Genomic DNA, 15,995 nt, shown 5'->3' on the forward strand with positions numbered 1-15,995 from the left:
GTGCCTCTGTGGTGCTCTGGGCTCAGCCCACCCCCTGGGGCTGGGGCAGGTAAGTGGGGGGCTTCCTCATTCCTTAAACAACCCCCCTGCCCCCCCAAAGCTCCCACTTTTGCTGCCTGGGGGCTCCCACTTCTGCTTTATGGGGCTGGGACCACCATCAAGGCACTTGGTTTCTGCCCTCCCGCAGTGTCCTGTGGGACTCCTGCAACTCCACATTTAAGGGTTGGGGCTGGTTTTGGGGCCTGTTCCCACATTTCTGGAGCACACTGGGATCGAGGAGAATCACTGTTTCTCATTGCAAAAGGAAAGAGGGCTGGGGAAGCCGGGGGTCTCCCCAGGCTGGGAGAGGAAAGCTGGGCTCAAACACGGCCCCGGCTCTGCGTCACAGCTCTCACAGCTCTCCGTGGCTGTGGGTTCCTTCCCTCGGTGTTTCAGCTTTGCTGCACAGAGAACAACCCCTCACAGGGATGGCACAGTGGCTGTTGGTGTTGGCCACCCCCCCGGGGCTGGGGAGAAGGGAGTGGGGGGGTCCCCAGCCCAGATCCCACAGGCCAGGGCAAGCACACGGCGTGATGGAAACCTCCCGTGATGGAAACCTCCCGAGGCCCCGCCGCTCTCCCCGGAGGTGACTCACAGCTGTGAAAACTGGGGGAGGAATTTTAAAGCTGCTGCTGAGCTCTGAGGAAGCAGGTGGAACCACCACGTCCCACTCAGACCTCCAGCATCGCCTTGGCTGGTCCTTTGCTGGCGTCACCTCCCGGCTGTGTCACCTCCCAGGTGGCCTTTGAAGGGTGCCCTGTGCAACCTCCACAGCCAGGGCACGGGGAGGTTTGGGATGGGTGCTTGGCTGGTGGCAGGAGAAGCTGCTCACCCAGTGTGTGCTGGGCTGGAATCCAGGGGGATGGCTGGGGGGAATGGCCACTGTTTGCTGTGGATCCAGGCTCTGTTTGTGCTGTGCAATCGGAGATAAGACCTTCTCTTCCTATTGCCAAACCCCTCTTGCACCAGCAAAATGAACTTCCAGCTTGGTCTCTCTCTGCCACCTCCCACCACGCTGGAGCAAAGCTTTCCAGCAAGGACAGAGCCGGCCAAGGCTCAGCACCCACTGGTTTCTCAGGCAGGACGGAGCTGGAGCCATGTCCGAGCGCCGGGCGGGCACCAAGGGCCGGCGTCTGGGCTCCAGCCGGCGCAAACAGATCCGGGAGGGCTCCAGTGAGGTACCAGCACCTGGCCCAGGTGAGGAACAGCCGTCTGAAATAGTGCAGAGGGTGCAGGACTTCCTCAGGGAGCAGGACAAGGACCAGGCGGGGTTCATCACCCGCTCAGACATACAGGTAAGGGATGGGGTTGTCTTCTGCAGGTGGCTGGAGACTGGGTGATGGGTTGGGTTATCCCCCTGATTTGCTCTGTTTTTAGAAATTCCAGGAGGAAGGTTTCCCGTGCAGCACAGAGGAGCTGGAGCTCGTCTTCGATGGGCTGGATGCTGCTGGCACCGGGAGGTTGAGCACCGAGGAGTTCACTGCCGGGCTCCGTAAGCGCCACACGCTGCCTCCAAACAGCCCAGGCTGATCCTGGGCACGGCCCCAGTGCTCTGCTAGAAGGGTGGGAAGTGCTTCCCTTGCTGTGTGGCACGTGATGCCCCCGGATTGTCCCCATGCCCGGGTCTCAGCCCATGGCTCACCCGGTGAAGGGTCCCATTGTGCTGCAGCAGCTTGTTGAAGCCATGGGGTGCGAAGTGCCAGAGGTTTGGGCTTTGCTGGCACCCCAGCTGGGCACTGAGCATTTGGGATATCTGTTGGCAGGGCAGTTCCTGAGCTCCCAAAAAGCTGCCAGGGAGCACCGGCGGCGGAAAACGGCGTCCAGGAGGGTCCGCTTGGTCCTCCCCAGCCCGGCCTTGGAAGGGGTGGACAGCGAGGAGAGGAGACACTTTGCTGCCTTTATGGACCAGCTGGGCACCAACAACGTCTCTGAAGAGTAAGTGCCCTGCTTAGCACCCATGGGTGTCCTGCAGGGAGGGTAGAGGGGGAAAGGCCTGGGGCAGGAGATCCCTGTGCAGACCAGGAGCCCAGAAATGTGTTGGAGGTGCCTTTGGCTCAAGCACAGGAGCAGGGGACAGGATCCCAGTGACCCCAATGCTCATCTGTCCCCACACATCCCGAATGGTGTGAGCTAAACAACCCAGGAGCCCACAGCTGGCCTGGTTTTGGGGGGCCCTGGGGGATCTCACCCCAAAACCCCCCTGTCCCTGCAGACAGGAGATCTGGCAGCTCTGGGTGAAGCTCCGGCAGGACGAGCCCCAGCTCCTGGGCAACCTGGAGGACTTCCTGGCCAAGATGAGGCACCGCATCCAAGAAGCCAAGAGCAAGAAGGAGGCTTTGGAGGTGACCCTGAACAAGTGAGTCACCACAGGGCAGTGGAGAGGGATGGGACGTGAAGGATGGGGACAGGGATGGGAAAGATGGCTCATCCCAGCCGTGGGAAGAAACCTGAGTGTTCTCAACATCTCCATCAGTGGCCAGAGCAGAGGTTTCGCTGGTCTTTGGGGTTGGGCTCCCTCTACAGTCAGGGATGGGATGGCAAAAGGGCTGGACTGTGTTGGACATATCCATGCTGGGTGAACCCCTCTGGGCACACCTGGCTGCAGCCAGAGGGTCCTGTGGGCAATGGGGGGTCCCAGGGGCCTGCACCCCCTGCAGCAGGGTCTGACCACCCACCCCTTCACCTCGCTGTCCCCACAGGCGTGTGGCTGAGCACGACAAGGAGGTGCAGCAGCTCTGCGAGGTCCTGGAGCAGCAGATCCAGCAGGAGCAGCAGCGGCTGGAGCAGAAAGTGGGTCACCAGCTGCTCCTCTCCCTTTGCTGCCCATCCCAGGGGGGACCCAGCACCCCCAAACCCCCTTGGCAGCTCCCAGACGGGTGAGTGGGTGCCAATGTCCTCGTTGCCATCCCAGAGCATGGCCCGGAGCCACCAGCAGGGTGTGGAGCTGCAGCGGGTGCTGGACGCCAGCGAGAGGGAGGTGCAGCGCTTGGTCACGGCACAGATGGAGGTGGGCTGGCCCCAAACCCCGGCCCCTTTATGTGTTATGGGTTCTCTGGGCTGTGCTGTAACAACAACACGGTGTTGTACAGCTGATCCCAGTCTGTCCCCAGCAGCCCCTGTAGCAGGTTGTCACACAGGACCCTCATCTCCACCTTTTCCACCCCCATCCCCACACTCCCCCGCACCCCCAGAGGACACAAGTTGAGTTTCCCACCCACCATCCTCACGGGGGGGGGGAGGGGGGGAATTCAGCCCAGGGTCTAGAGGAGATGGTTATCCATGAATTATTTTACCTGGGGATTTTGGTGGGCTGTGAGTGTCCTGGTTGCCATCCCACAGCTGGAGCGGCGCTGCCGCAGCCTCCGCAGCACCCAGCAAGTCACCAGCACGGAAAACCGGGAGCTGGAGGCGAGCAACAGGATGCTGGAGGATCACCTGCAGCACCTCCACCAGCAGCTCAAGCAGACCCAGGGGCACCTGAGGACAATGAGGGCTACAGTGGCTTGGGAGCACGTGGAGGAGCCAGGGTGAGTGGCCGAGTGATGTGTCTGCCCATATGTGGTTTCCTCCCGGATGGGTCTCAGTCATCATGGTGCTTCAGAGGTCTCCATGGTACAGATTAACCATGGCTTGGTGTGAAAAGCAGCAGGGAAAAAAGGCAGGACTATCAGCACCATGCACTGCACCCGTCCCTTGAGGACAGTGACAGCAGAGATGGGGATGCCCTTCACCCAGAAGGACCCAGCTAGGACTGCTCCAAGGGTGGTGGGGTTTGCTGTCCTGCTCTATCACTGCCCTGGGGGCTGAGGAGAGCCCTGGGGCAGGGGTGGACATGGTGAAGAGGATGCAACTGCCATTTTGACCCCTGTGCTCTGTGTTTGCAGGGACAGAGCTGTGGCAGAGTTACCCGGAGAGATGCCAATGTCTCCACAGGTACTTGAGCTGGGTGTGTGGGATGAGGTGTCCACACTCCAGAGCGTTGTGCTGCTCAATTTGGGACTGCTGGGGAGCCCAAGAGCACAGAGTGCTCCTGCAGCTGAGGCACTGCCTCCCCTGAAAGCTTCCTCACATGGGGTTGTCACGATGCCATGCAGATGTTTGGGAAGGGAGGGGGCAGCAGCACCTTAGTTCTGGTACCCCCAAGACTTTGGGTGGGTACATTTGGATACCTGCTGAAGAGCTCAGCACTGTTTCAGGTGGATACACTCCCTCACCAAGAGTTTTTCTCTTTCCTCTCCCCTTCTCACCTCGTTTCCTGCAGATGAGTCCGGGGAAGAGCGAGAAGTTCCGCTCGGAGATGCGGATCAGGCTGGGATCCCAGAGTGAGGAACGCAAAGCCAAGAACACCCACCAAGTGTAAGGGTCCTGGGCAGCAGCTGCTGCTCCCACATGTGCCCCTGGGGTCTGTGAGCCAGTGCTGAGCCCCCAAGTCCTCCCTCCACCCTCCCCAGGCAAACCATGATATTTAGTCCTTTTAATGCTCCCCTCCCACCCACTCATCTCTCATCCTGGAGATCACATCTCTTATCCCAGCTCATCACTCCCTTGGCTCAGGAACTTGCTGTACCTGGCTGAGAGATGTCTTTTCATGTCTGATAATGTTGACATAGATTCTTGTCCCCACTGCTTCCCGTGTGAACCCCAAGTGCACCCAGAGGGTAAATAAAATCAGGTTTGGAGAGGGATGGGGTGAGGTGGTAGATCGGAGGCCCCCTGGGACTGGCCAAGGATGGGAGGGAGCTGGAGCCTGATGTGGGAACTGGGCTCATCCCCTCCCCCCCCCATTTTCTGCCCTTTCCAGGGTTTGGGAAATGCTGCCAGCAGAAATAAGCATTTCAGGAGCCCCTCCGAGAGCGAGCTCTGCAGAAGAGGAGCCCTTCCCAGAACATCTGAAAGAGGAACACTTCTCTGACCAAAGCTCTTTGCTAAGAGAGATGAATGATGCAATAGCAGCTCTGAGCAAACATCTGAAGGCACAGGCACCGGGTGCACCCCCTGCTCTGGCAGACACTGCCAGTCACCCCCAGGATGATGCTGAGCCCCAGGCAGAGCAGGAGGCAGCCACAGCCCATGGAACAACCCCTGGGGTTCTGCAGGACACCTTCCCTGGGCACGTCAGCCATGAGCTGTTTGAAGGAGACCTGAAAGAAGGACCAGCCACAGCTGAGTTTCGTGCTCTGGATGTGACACAGGCTGGTGCGTCCGTGGGAGCCGGGCACCACATGGCTCAGGAGCCAGGGGCAGAGCAGGGAGAGAGCCCAGAGGAGACACAGAGGATGATATTCCTGCAAGGAAAGGGTGCTGGTGTGAAGGAGATGGTGCTAAAGGTGACAGAGCACCTGGGAGAGAGCAAGGAAGCAGGAGAGCAGGCAGTGATGGAGGTGGAGGGAGCAGGGTGGATGCAGGAAAACACAGGTTGGGAAAAGGCACAGCTCCTGGGAGAAGCTGAGGAAGCAGGGATAAGACAGGGAGAAAGTTTGGAGGCAGGTCTGGGGCCACCTGAGGCTGGGCAGGCAGGTCTAGCAGTGGGACAGTGCCTTGCCTTGGAAGAGGTTCAGCCAGGAGCAGCTCCAGGTGAACGTGCACAGGCCCTGGGCATGGCACTGCAGGAATGGGCTCATCCATCACTGGGGCTCTCTGAGAAACTGGAAATAGAGCTGGGAGAGCACCTGGAGCCAGAGCCACCGTCCCGGGGTGAGGCACAAGTGGGAGCAGCCCAGGGGGATGGTGTCACCCCGGAGGTGACCGCGGCTCCTGGCCCCGGCGTGCAGGAGGAGGAGCAGGAGCGTGTCGGTGCCGAGATGCAGCCCCAGGGAGAGCCCTCGGGTGCCGAAGTGCTGCCAGCCCCAGCTGAGCACGGAATGAGCTGCAGAGCCGGGGGCGAGGAAGAGGAGGTGGAGGAAACACAGCCCATGGAGGCAGAGCTGCAGCTGCAGGGCGAGTCTGTGCGGGGGGACGCGGGGCGGGGAGGCAGCGCGGGGGCCGAGGGGCCGCTGGCAGCGGCTGTGCCACCCCCCGACGTGCGGGAAGGGGGCGTGGGGGCAGATGTGGAACCGCTGGAGGCTCAGAACAGCGATACCAACACCACGCAGGTGCTGGCAGAGGTGGAGGCAGGTCTGCAGGTCTCGAGCGAGGCTGGATCCCCAGGGACAGAGCAGGGAGGGAGCGTGGATCCAGGTGTGCAGCCACTGGAGGAGGAGGACGAGCCACAGCTAGGGCTGGGGGAAGAAAGGGGGGCCGCTGAGGTGCACAGTGAGGGTCCTTCCCTCACAGAAACACCTGCAGGGAGCTCAGGCCTGTGTGGGCTGTTCCCAGTCAGGTCTCAGGCGTGGGAACTGGTGGAGGCAGAGGATGCCCAGGCAGACGTGCAGCTGCGTGGGGGTCTCAGCCCAGAAACCTTGTGGGGAGCGAAGGGTGGAACAGACATTCAGAGTGAGGAGGAGGAGGAGGGTGGGGCACAAGGACAGGGTGAGTGTGAGCTGCCACAGGAGCCTGTGCTTGATCCACATGGAGCAGCAGTTGGGCAGGGAGAGGGGGTTGGTGCAGGTGTGCAACCACAGGAGGCTGAAAGCCTGGACACACTGGAGGACCAGAACACTGCTGGCAACGTGCAGCTGCTTACAGAGGTGGATAAGCTCGAATCAGCCCCAGGAAGAAGCACAGAGGCAGATCTGCGGCCCCTGAGTGAGACTGACTCCCTGGGGTCAGAGCAGGGAGGGAGTGTGGATCCAGGAGTGCAACCCCTGGACCAGGTGAATACAGTAGAATTAGTGGGAATGGTGGAGACAGAAGACTCCTGGAGTGATAAGCAACTGAGTGGAGATGCCAGCCCAGAAAACCCCCAGGAAGAAGGGCACCATGCAGCCGTGGAGCTTGGGGATGAGGCTGAGGACTGGGGACAAGGACAGGGTGAACATGGACTGCCACAGGAGCCTGTGCTGGACACACTGGAGGACCAGAGCACTGGTGCCAATGTGCAGCTTCTTGCAGAGGTGGATGAGCTCAGACTGACCCCAGGAGGGAGCACAGAGGCAGATCTGCAGCTCTTGGGTGAGGCTGGATCCACAGGGACAGAGCAGGGAGGGAGATTGGATCCAGATGTGCAGTCCCTGGATCAGGTGGATGAACAAGAGTTAGTGGAAATGGAGGCAGAGGATGCCCAGACAGATACACAACTGGGTGGGGGTCTCAGGCCAGGAGCTCCATGGGGAGGGGAGGGTGAAAAAGCTGTTCAGCTGGAGCAGGAGGAGGAGGAGGATGGAGGACAAGGACAGGGTGAGTGTGAGCTGCCACAGGAGCCTGTGCTTGATGTGCAAGGAGCAGCAGTCGGGCAGGGAGAAGGGGCTGGTGAAGACATGCAATCACAGGAGGAGGCTGAAAGCCTGGACACACTGAAAGACCAGAGCACTGATGCCACTGTTCAGTCACTTGCAGAGGAGGAGGAGCTCAAACTGACCCCAGGAGGGAGCACAGAGGCAGATCTGCAGCTCTTGGGTGAGGCTGGATCCGCAGGGACAGAGCAGGGAGGAAGCACAGACCCAGATGTGCAACCACTGGATCAGGTAGATGTACAAGGGTTTCTGGAAACGGAGGCAGAGGATGCCCAGGTAGATGTGCAGCTGCGTGGGGGTCTCAGCCCAGGAGCCCCGTGGGGAGGGGAGGGTGGAGCAGCCATTCAGCTCGAGGAGGAGGGTGGGGCACAAGGACAGGGTGAGTGTGAGCTGCCACAGGAGCCTGTGCTTGATCCACATGGAGCAGCAGTTGGGCAGGGAGAGGAGGCTGGTGCTGGTGTGCAGCTGTGGGAAGGGGCTGCAAGCCTGGACACATCAGAGAACCAGAGCACTGCTGGCAACGTGCAGCTGCTTACAGAGGTGGATAAGCTCGAATCAGCCCCAGGAAGAAGCACAGAGTCAGATCTGCAGCCCCTGAGCGAGACTGACTCCCTGGGGTCAGAGCAGGGAGGGAGTGTGGATCCAGGAGTGCAACCCCTGGACCAGGTGGATAAAGCAGAGTTAGTGGAAATGGAGACACAGGACTCCTGGACAGACATGCAGCTGTGTGTGGGTGCCAGCCCAGAAACCCCCCAGGGAAAGGGGGACAATGCAGCTGTGCAGCTCAGGGATGAGGCTGAGGATGGGGGACAAGGACAGGGTGAACTCGTGCTTGATCCACAGGGAGCAAGAGCCAGGCAGGGAGAGGGGGTTGGTGCAGGAGCACGACCACGAGAGGAGGCTGAAAGCCTGGACACACTGGAGGGCCAGAGCACTGGTGCCAATATGCAGCTGCTTACAGAAGAGGATGAGCTCAAATTGACCCCAGGGGGGAGTGCAGAGACAAGTGTGGCACCCCTGGGTGCAGCTGGGATGTGGGAAGGGGAGCAGAGCCTGACTCCAGGTGTTGGGGCAGGTCTATGTGCCCCTCACATCACAGACACGTGGCAGGGAGCTGCTGCTGCACATGTGCCCCCTCCAGCTGAGGCTGAGTCGTATCCTGGGCCTGTCACTGCTGCAGAGGGTCTTGGTCTGGAAGCAAAGCTGGGAGCACCCACTGGTCCTGATGGGCACATCCTGGGGGATACCCAGGCACTGGAATTACCACAGGGAGAGGGGGCTGCTGCAGAGGGGAGGCCTCTGGATGGAGCTCAAGGTCTGGAAGTGGTGCAGGGAGAGAGGCTGGAGGCAGGGGTGAGGAATGTAGTCAAAACCCAGGGTGTAGGACGAAGTCAGGGCCACGATGACGGTGTGTCTGCACCAGCCTCCCCGGTCTCCGAGGTGCCATCACAAACTGGCACAGTAGAGCTGGAAACCATGATGCAGGAGGATGTTCTCATTCCAGATGTGTGGCGGCTTTGTGCTTCAGGACAGGCAGCCCAAAGCGAGCTCCAGGAGCAGGTCTCAGCACAGGGACACCAGGTGAGGATTCAGGCTCCTGCCCAGCAGCCGGAGGGGAAGACACCGCGTGTGGTGGAACCAGAGCAGGCGGCTGCCGGACCTGCTGAGCCTCCAAAGCAAGAGGTGCCACCAGTGTCAACCCCTCAGCTGAGAGTCCAACCCCAGGAAGATGCTGGGAATGATCAGCTGGGGATGGTCCTTGCAGACAGCTCCCTGGGGGATGCAGCCAACAGCTGTGTGCAGCCTCAAAGGCAGCTCTTGGGAGAACAGAGCGAAGACCTCGGAGTTGGTCAACCAGAGAAGCCGCAAGAGTTTGGTCAGAAAACGAGCCAGGAAGGCGAGCCCAGCCCAGGAGAGCCAGAGGCTGTGACTGCAGAGGGAGCAGGAGCTGCCCCAAAGGGTTGTCCTAAAGCTCCCCTGGACCCAGACCACCTCTACAACGTGCTGTTTGTCGGGGACTCCCACGTGGGCAAAACGTCGTTCCTGTACCGGTTACACGCCGACAGCTTCAACCCCAACCTCACCGCCACAGTGGGTAGGTCTCCTCCAGCTCTTCTCTCTTGGATCACCACTGCAACTCCCTTTCCTCCACCCCACAAGCTGCTGGTGATCTTTACATGCCTGTTACAGCTCACACCAAGCGTGTGGTACAACCCGCCCCCAGGGACCAACCAGAACCACCAAATTCCCACGCCTGGATGCTCGTGAGCAGGCACCAATACCGGTGGCTCTCATGCTTCCCCCTTTGCCTTTCAGATCTATTCTCTTCAACCCACTTCTCCCAGAGTCCATATTCTAAAATTAAGAGAGTGGTGAATAGTATTTAGTGATATTTGCAGATCTCTTTCCAGGGGTATGTTAGTCTCAACTTGAAAGTAAACATACATTAAGCCATGAGCACTGTAATTTTTCAATCATTTCGTACCATTTAAGTGCAAAAATAATCCTATTTAACACATAGTTTTTTAAATACATAAAGGCAAATATTGTATCTATCTGTTGTGGCTTGGCTAAGCTCTTTATATTTGCATTCTTATATATTTTTCTCTTGAGTACAAGGGTATAAGAATACAAGGGTATTCACTTCTCTTAAACCAACCCCTGGAGCTGCAGCCTCAGTCCACTCTGCACCATGTTCCTTCTCCATCCATCCTCTGTCACAGGGAGGAATGCTGCAGTATCCAAATATCCCCTTTTGTGTCTTCCAGGCCTGGATTATCGGATCAAAAACCTCGTTGTGGACAACAAGCGCTTTGCCCTCCACCTGTGGGACTCGGCTGGGCAGGAGAGGTGAGGTGCTGTGCTGTTGCTGAAGGACACAACCTGTGGCTTTCTTTCTCCTGCTGGTTTGGTGGGAATGAATGTTCTTGGCTTTGCTAAGCAAAGGAGGGGTTAAGGAGGGACTCTGTACAGTACGTGATCTGATAAAGCACAATAAAGGAAGTAATTAAGATAAAACTGGCACTCGGGCTGGCCTCTGCCGTCAGGACCAGAGCCAAACCTGGGGGTAGCCTTTTTTTGTAGACATTCCCAGTTATCCCTCTAGGATTTCACGTCACTCTGAGGCAAAACCTCCTTAAGGTGTGCTGGTGACCCTTTGAATTGCTCACAGGTACCACAGCATGACCAAGCAGTTCTTCCGGAAGGCGGACGGGGTCGTGCTCATGTACGACATCACATCCCAATACTCCTTCTCCGACGTGAGGTACTGGCTCAGCTGCATCCAGGTGGGTGAAGCCCAAGAGTTCTTGGAGCTGGTGGTGACTCTGAAACCAGCATTTCCCCGCCTCACCTCTGCCACTGGTTAGGGATGGACATCTAGGGGTGGCCAAGCGCTTTGACAGGGGGACTCTGCTTGGCTTTGGTTATAAAATAATTTTTCTTGGAGGATTTAAATCAAATGCAGACAATTTTCATATTTTTTCCAGTGTTTCCTGGAGTAATTTGTTGATAGCACTGTTAGGATAATGAGCAACTCTTGAAAAATTAAAAACCAGCGCAGAGGAGTGGAAAATGTTGAAACTGATTTTAGAGGAATGGAAAATGTTGATTTTGATAATGCTTTTAAATCAAAAATCGTCCACTTCGAGTCTCCACAAAGAGGAGGTGACTCATGTCTTACTAAAAACTTCTCATCAGAGATTTCCATTTGAGTACAAAGCCACTGTTTAAGATCTCTGGAACAAAATAGGATGTTGCCTTGCTCAGTGCATGTAAATCCCAGCCAGAACACCTCCAGGAGGGTTCCTGAAGCTGAACACAAAGTAAATTCATTTCATGCCCTGTTAGTAGACCAGGACAGATGATTTAAGGGGAAAAAATAATTTCTTAAACGCTGTTAAACTTGTTTAAGAATTTACAGTTTTGTTATCAGCCCAAATCCATGGGCATCCTTTCATGGTGTTCCAAGAAGTGTGTAGACAGTGTGGCCAGCTGGGATTCAAGGGAGATTCAGATGCTCTCCTGATTCTCCCCTCTTTGATTACTCAGGAAGCAGCAGAGGATGGAGTTGCTGTTCTGCTTCTTGGGAACAAAACCGACTGTGCTGCCGAGAGACAGGTCCCTGTGAAGGAGGGGGAATGCCTGGCCAAGGTAGGTGGTGAAGTGTGTCCACCCAAGCTTGGCAGGGACAGCCATGGATGGATTCCACCAGCCTGAGGACCTGGAGAAAGGTGGAATCCCCTAATTTACCCCTCGTGCACCAGTGGTTGGCAAAGTGCTCTCTGGACTCATCTCTTGCCCTTCCCTGCCTTGCTTTGCCTTTGCTGTTTTAGCTTCACCTCAGCACCACCCCAGTAAATCAGTTTATGGAACTGGATCTGTGAATTAAAACATTTTCAGCTCTGCTTATCTTTGCTGTGAAGTGTCACACATCTTCTTAGCACTGCAAAAACAATAAACCCATCAAGCCCTAACCTGTTTTAAAGATACTGAAATACTTAAAGTACAGTTAATCTCTACAAATATAGATGGTTAATAAAAATTAGGTGAGAAGAATGAGAAGAATTTCATCTTTACTGAGATAAATTTAAAGTTTATGGGAGCTGGGCCAGTATCCATCAAAGGGTTTTACAAAGGAGACAGCAGGGCAAGGGAATAGATGCTTATTTTCCCAAATTGGTCACTGTCAGGCACAAATGAGCTGGTAACATCTAGTTATGTCTCTGCTAACCAAAGGACATCACACCTCATACTGCTTTGCAGTGTCAGCCTTTTCCTTGGTATTAAAAGTTGGAGTCATAGCGACCAGAAAAACTGAATTTCACCCTCACATTCCAGTAGATAAGTTACTGAGTTATTTGTTTCCTTGATTCTTTCCTGTTTCCCCTTGACAGTGACTGTCCTATGGCTGTTTGTTCCCATATTAAGCTACTCCAGGGCAAGGATATTACATTTCTGTTTGGGATCTGTGTCTTCCAGGAGCATCAGCTCATGTTCTACGAGTGCAGCGCTGCCTCGGGCCACAACGTCTTGGAGTCCATGGTCAGCTTCATCAGGTGAGGGGAATGTGCTTGGGTTCTGCCAGCTCTTCTCTGTTTAATGGGCTCCCTCCCTGCTTTTTTAACTCCGAATTCTGGTGTGTCACTGCCACCAGAGACTCCATGTGTCCAAACATCAGGGAAAACTCAGGGCAGCACGTGCATGGCTGGGGTGAGCCAGAGAAGTGCTGTAAGTTGTCTCCTGAACACTCAGAATTGCAAGGAGATTAATAAAACCCTTTTTGGGATGCTGCTGGTTTCCCTCTGCCTTGACTGAAACAAATTCTGTCTGTGATTTGCTTTAGGTTGGTGTTTTTAGCAGTCCTCAGTTCTCGGATCACGCAGAGCTGGAAGGCTCCCGACTCCTTTCAGCCTTGCTGAGCCTCCTTTTCCAAGGCTTGTCAAGAGAAAGAGCACAGCAATATGAAATATAGGGAAAATACCCACCTAATTTGCTTCCTTTTCTCCCAGGTTGCTCAAAGTTCGTGAAGATGAATTAAAAAAAAAGGCAGAAGAGGTACCAAAGGCACCCCAGAAGAAAAAGAACTGCTGCTGGTGATGGACAGACCTGCCCACCGTGATTTTAAACTGCAGGGACAGCCAGAAAAGCATAAAAATAGCCCTTGGACACCTTCTCTGCTCCCTGTGTGTTTTTCTTGCCTGATATTCCTTGGATGCTGAGAGCAAAAGGCACTGTGGAGAAGCTCCTGCCATGCCCCAGGGCACACCAGCCCTCCAAAATATTTGTTGGGAAACTTTATCACTTTCTTTTGGAGATAAAAAAAAAAACAAAGAAAGAGGTAGAAAAGGAACCTGGCTGGATCTGAGATGCTGGAATGACACTGGAAGCAGCAGGGAGCAAAACCAAGCCTTGGGATAGAAGAAATGAATACCTGGAGTCACCCAAATATATAAAAAAAGGGTGTTTAAGGCCGTTGGTGTTCTGGGCAGTGGGGACTTTTTGGATTGGATTTACTTGGAACAATGGGACATTCAATTTATCCTAACTGCACTTAAATCTCTCCAATTAGGCAAGGTAAAGCTAATTTTTCCCTCTCCTGGTTCATCCTGCCAGTGAGCAGTGATGGGTCCTGACAGAAATCCGCTGAATATTTTGCTCAAAATAAGTTCAAAAGCCCCAAGAGCACACCCAGGCTAACAAAAAGATAAATGCTTCTGAGAGCTTTTTTTCATCGTGTTGCCCCCAGAGCAGATTTTTGGACTATTGTAGCAAATCCCAGGCTGGGGAGGGAAGAGGGAGCTGCTGCATCCTGTCCTTCTGCAACTGAGCCAGCTCTTTATTGGTTTTAAACCCAGCTTGAAAAGTCTAAATAAGCACATGTCACGATTTCAAGGGCTGCTTTCTTTTGTTTTCTTTTTACAGCTTGATACAACTGTATTTTTTGCAGGGAAAAAAAAAAAACCACATGCAGACTAAATAAATAAGAATACCAGTGCTTATGTTTTAGTATTTTTATCAATTCTTTGTAAATTCCCAGCAGTTCAACAGGAGTATTTAAAGACTGTGTTTATATGCAGGTTTTGGGGAAATAATTCTGCCTAATTGGGTTTGCTTTTTGTTATTTATATGAATATAATGGCAAAGCATAATAGTAGCCAGTTTCTGCTTCAGAAAAATAAAGTGACAACAAGAGTGGGGTTTGTAGTAACACCATATATTTTTATATATAATTATATATGTTTTATATATCCCAGCTTCACCAGCCAGGTATAACTTTGCAGCAACACAGGAATTTCTGAGTCTTTCAGGATGGGTTATCTCCCCTGCACACCCCAGTTTATCTCCCCTGCACGCCCCAGTTTGTCCCCCCAGCCCTCTGTACTCTAAATTCTCCATCCCCTACGTGTCTTCCCCAAGCCTGTCCCAACTCATCTTCCCTTGGCCCTATCATTTAAATGCTTTCTTTTCTTGGTGCAATATATTTATGCTCCCATTCCATGTCTATCCCTCTTTACCATGTTTCTTTATATGACATTTTTACTGCTGGAGCATCTCCTTGGGAAGGGTTTATGTGGCTCAGCTCAGAGCTGGGCCTGGGTTTGGTATTTGGGATACCTGGAATGGCTTCTTGTTTTTGTTTAGGCTCATCTTCACTATTTCTGCTTTTATCTTGCCAAGAGTACTTTGCAAGTTTGACCCATGATAAGAGGTGCATCATAACAAGATCTGTAAAGTTTGATCCACAACAAGAGAAGCTGAAATGATGGATCAACCCAAAAAGGTTCTTTTTACTGGATCTGCAACACTTCCTGTGCAAAGCCACCCAGCCACCCATCAGATCAGCTTTTCCCTTTGCCTAAATGTGCTGGGATTAAGTGTGGAAGATGCTGGTTCACTGAGTGGCAGCAGGATTGTGCAGGAAAAGGTTTTATTTTGTTTTATTTTATTTTTAATTTTATTTATTTATTACATTTTTTTTTTAATTTTATTTTTTTTTAATTATCTGTGGAGGCTGAAATCTCCCATTAGATGGCAGCAGCTGCAGCCATTCCTCCCAAATGCAACCTTGCTGCTGCAGAGAAGGACCACCAACAGGGCCCAAAGTGGGAGCTGAAAAATAAAAGGCTTCCCAGAACAGCAGGCAGAAAGAAAAAGTCTGTCTTGTTCCACTGGAAATCACCTCTAGAAAAAAAGGCTGGAGTTTGTGCCCAAAGCACGAGTTACTCCAAACCTCCACACGAAACTTGGAAATGAATTTTTCATTGCCAGGCTGGGAGAAGTACCAGGAAAGCAAATAAATCACGTTGGAAAACATGGGCAGCGCGTTGCACTTGAAAGCATCTTTTATCTTTAATAATTCACGATCCCGGCAAACATTCCCACTCTGGAATCAAAGGCACCACTCCTTTGCAAGCCCTTAAATGCCTGCATGAGCATTTGGAGGAGGATCAAGGCCTGAGATATTAATAGCAAGCAGGAAATGCATATTTGGACCACAGGAATTTTTTTTTTAAAACCAGGTTGTTTCCTTTTAAACTGTAATTCCTCAAGGCGCTCCACGAGAATTAGAGGAGCTGCCTCAGCCAAGCCAAGATTGGGAAGGTCTCGGATACCAGCCCAAAGCCAGCAGGCGTTTACTCCCGTGGATGAATCCACCTTGGAGAATTCAGAGGAGCTTCTGACAAGTTGGAACAAATCTTCAGCCAAAGCTTTCAGTGTCCCAACCAGGGGTTTTGGGTCTTGCCCAGCAGCATCTCCCAGAATTTCACCCCATTCCCCCTGAAAGGCAGTAAAATCAGGATGAGGAGACCATCCCACTCCCCACACTGGGATTGACAGGGAGTCAAACCTGGGGAGTCCTTTTTCTCACAATGTTTAATTCAGCTGCAGAATTCAGCACTGCAGGAAGCTGTTGAGGTCAAGAACTTTTAAATGAGGCTGCTCTGAGCAACCTGGTCCAGTGGAACAAGGGCGGTGGAATGAGATGATCTTTAAGGTCTCGTCCAACCCAAACCATTCCAGGATTCTGTGAAAAGGGAGCAGAGAGATACCAAAAACACCTGTCTCACCACCAACAGCTGCCTCTGAAAATGCAATTAATTGCAATTAAGAACTAAAGTCCAG

At 53.8% G+C, this 15,995-nt stretch overlaps 1 protein-coding gene across 1 annotated transcript; it reads left to right on the forward strand.

Annotated features, from left to right (window-relative positions):
* Positions 1 to 1,136: 1,136 nt before the first annotated feature.
* Positions 1,137 to 13,768, forward strand: RAB44 (RAB44, member RAS oncogene family). Its single transcript, XM_017821334.1, has 16 exons — positions 1,137 to 1,334; positions 1,417 to 1,531; positions 1,803 to 1,974; positions 2,252 to 2,395; positions 2,739 to 2,829; positions 2,951 to 3,046; positions 3,379 to 3,566; positions 3,924 to 3,972; positions 4,301 to 4,395; positions 4,841 to 5,235; positions 8,875 to 9,465; positions 10,139 to 10,220; positions 10,543 to 10,657; positions 11,421 to 11,522; positions 12,351 to 12,427; positions 12,881 to 13,768. The coding sequence occupies exons 1-16, from the start codon at positions 1,137 to 1,139 to the stop codon at positions 12,966 to 12,968; spliced, it is 2,598 nt and encodes an 865-aa protein (XP_017676823.1). The 3' UTR covers positions 12,969 to 13,768.
* The last annotated feature ends 2,227 nt before the right edge of the window (positions 13,769 to 15,995 follow it).

The sequence above is a fragment of the Lepidothrix coronata genome, unplaced genomic scaffold (assembly GCF_001604755.1).
Source record: "Lepidothrix coronata isolate B3197 unplaced genomic scaffold, Lepidothrix_coronata-1.0 Scaffold90, whole genome shotgun sequence".
NCBI lineage: Eukaryota > Metazoa > Chordata > Aves > Passeriformes > Pipridae > Lepidothrix > Lepidothrix coronata.

Excerpts from the sequence above, each read along its gene's own strand:
- RAB44 (XM_017821334.1), top strand. The coding sequence starts at position 1,137 with ATGTCCGAGCGCCGGGCGGGCACCAAGGGCCGGCGTCTGGGCTCCAGC. Across the intron at positions 9,466-10,138 it reads CAACCTCACCGCCACAGTGG|GCCTGGATTATCGGATCAAA; the intron begins GTAGGTCTCCTC and ends TGTGTCTTCCAG. Across the intron at positions 10,221-10,542 it reads GACTCGGCTGGGCAGGAGAG|GTACCACAGCATGACCAAGC; the intron begins GTGAGGTGCTGT and ends AATTGCTCACAG.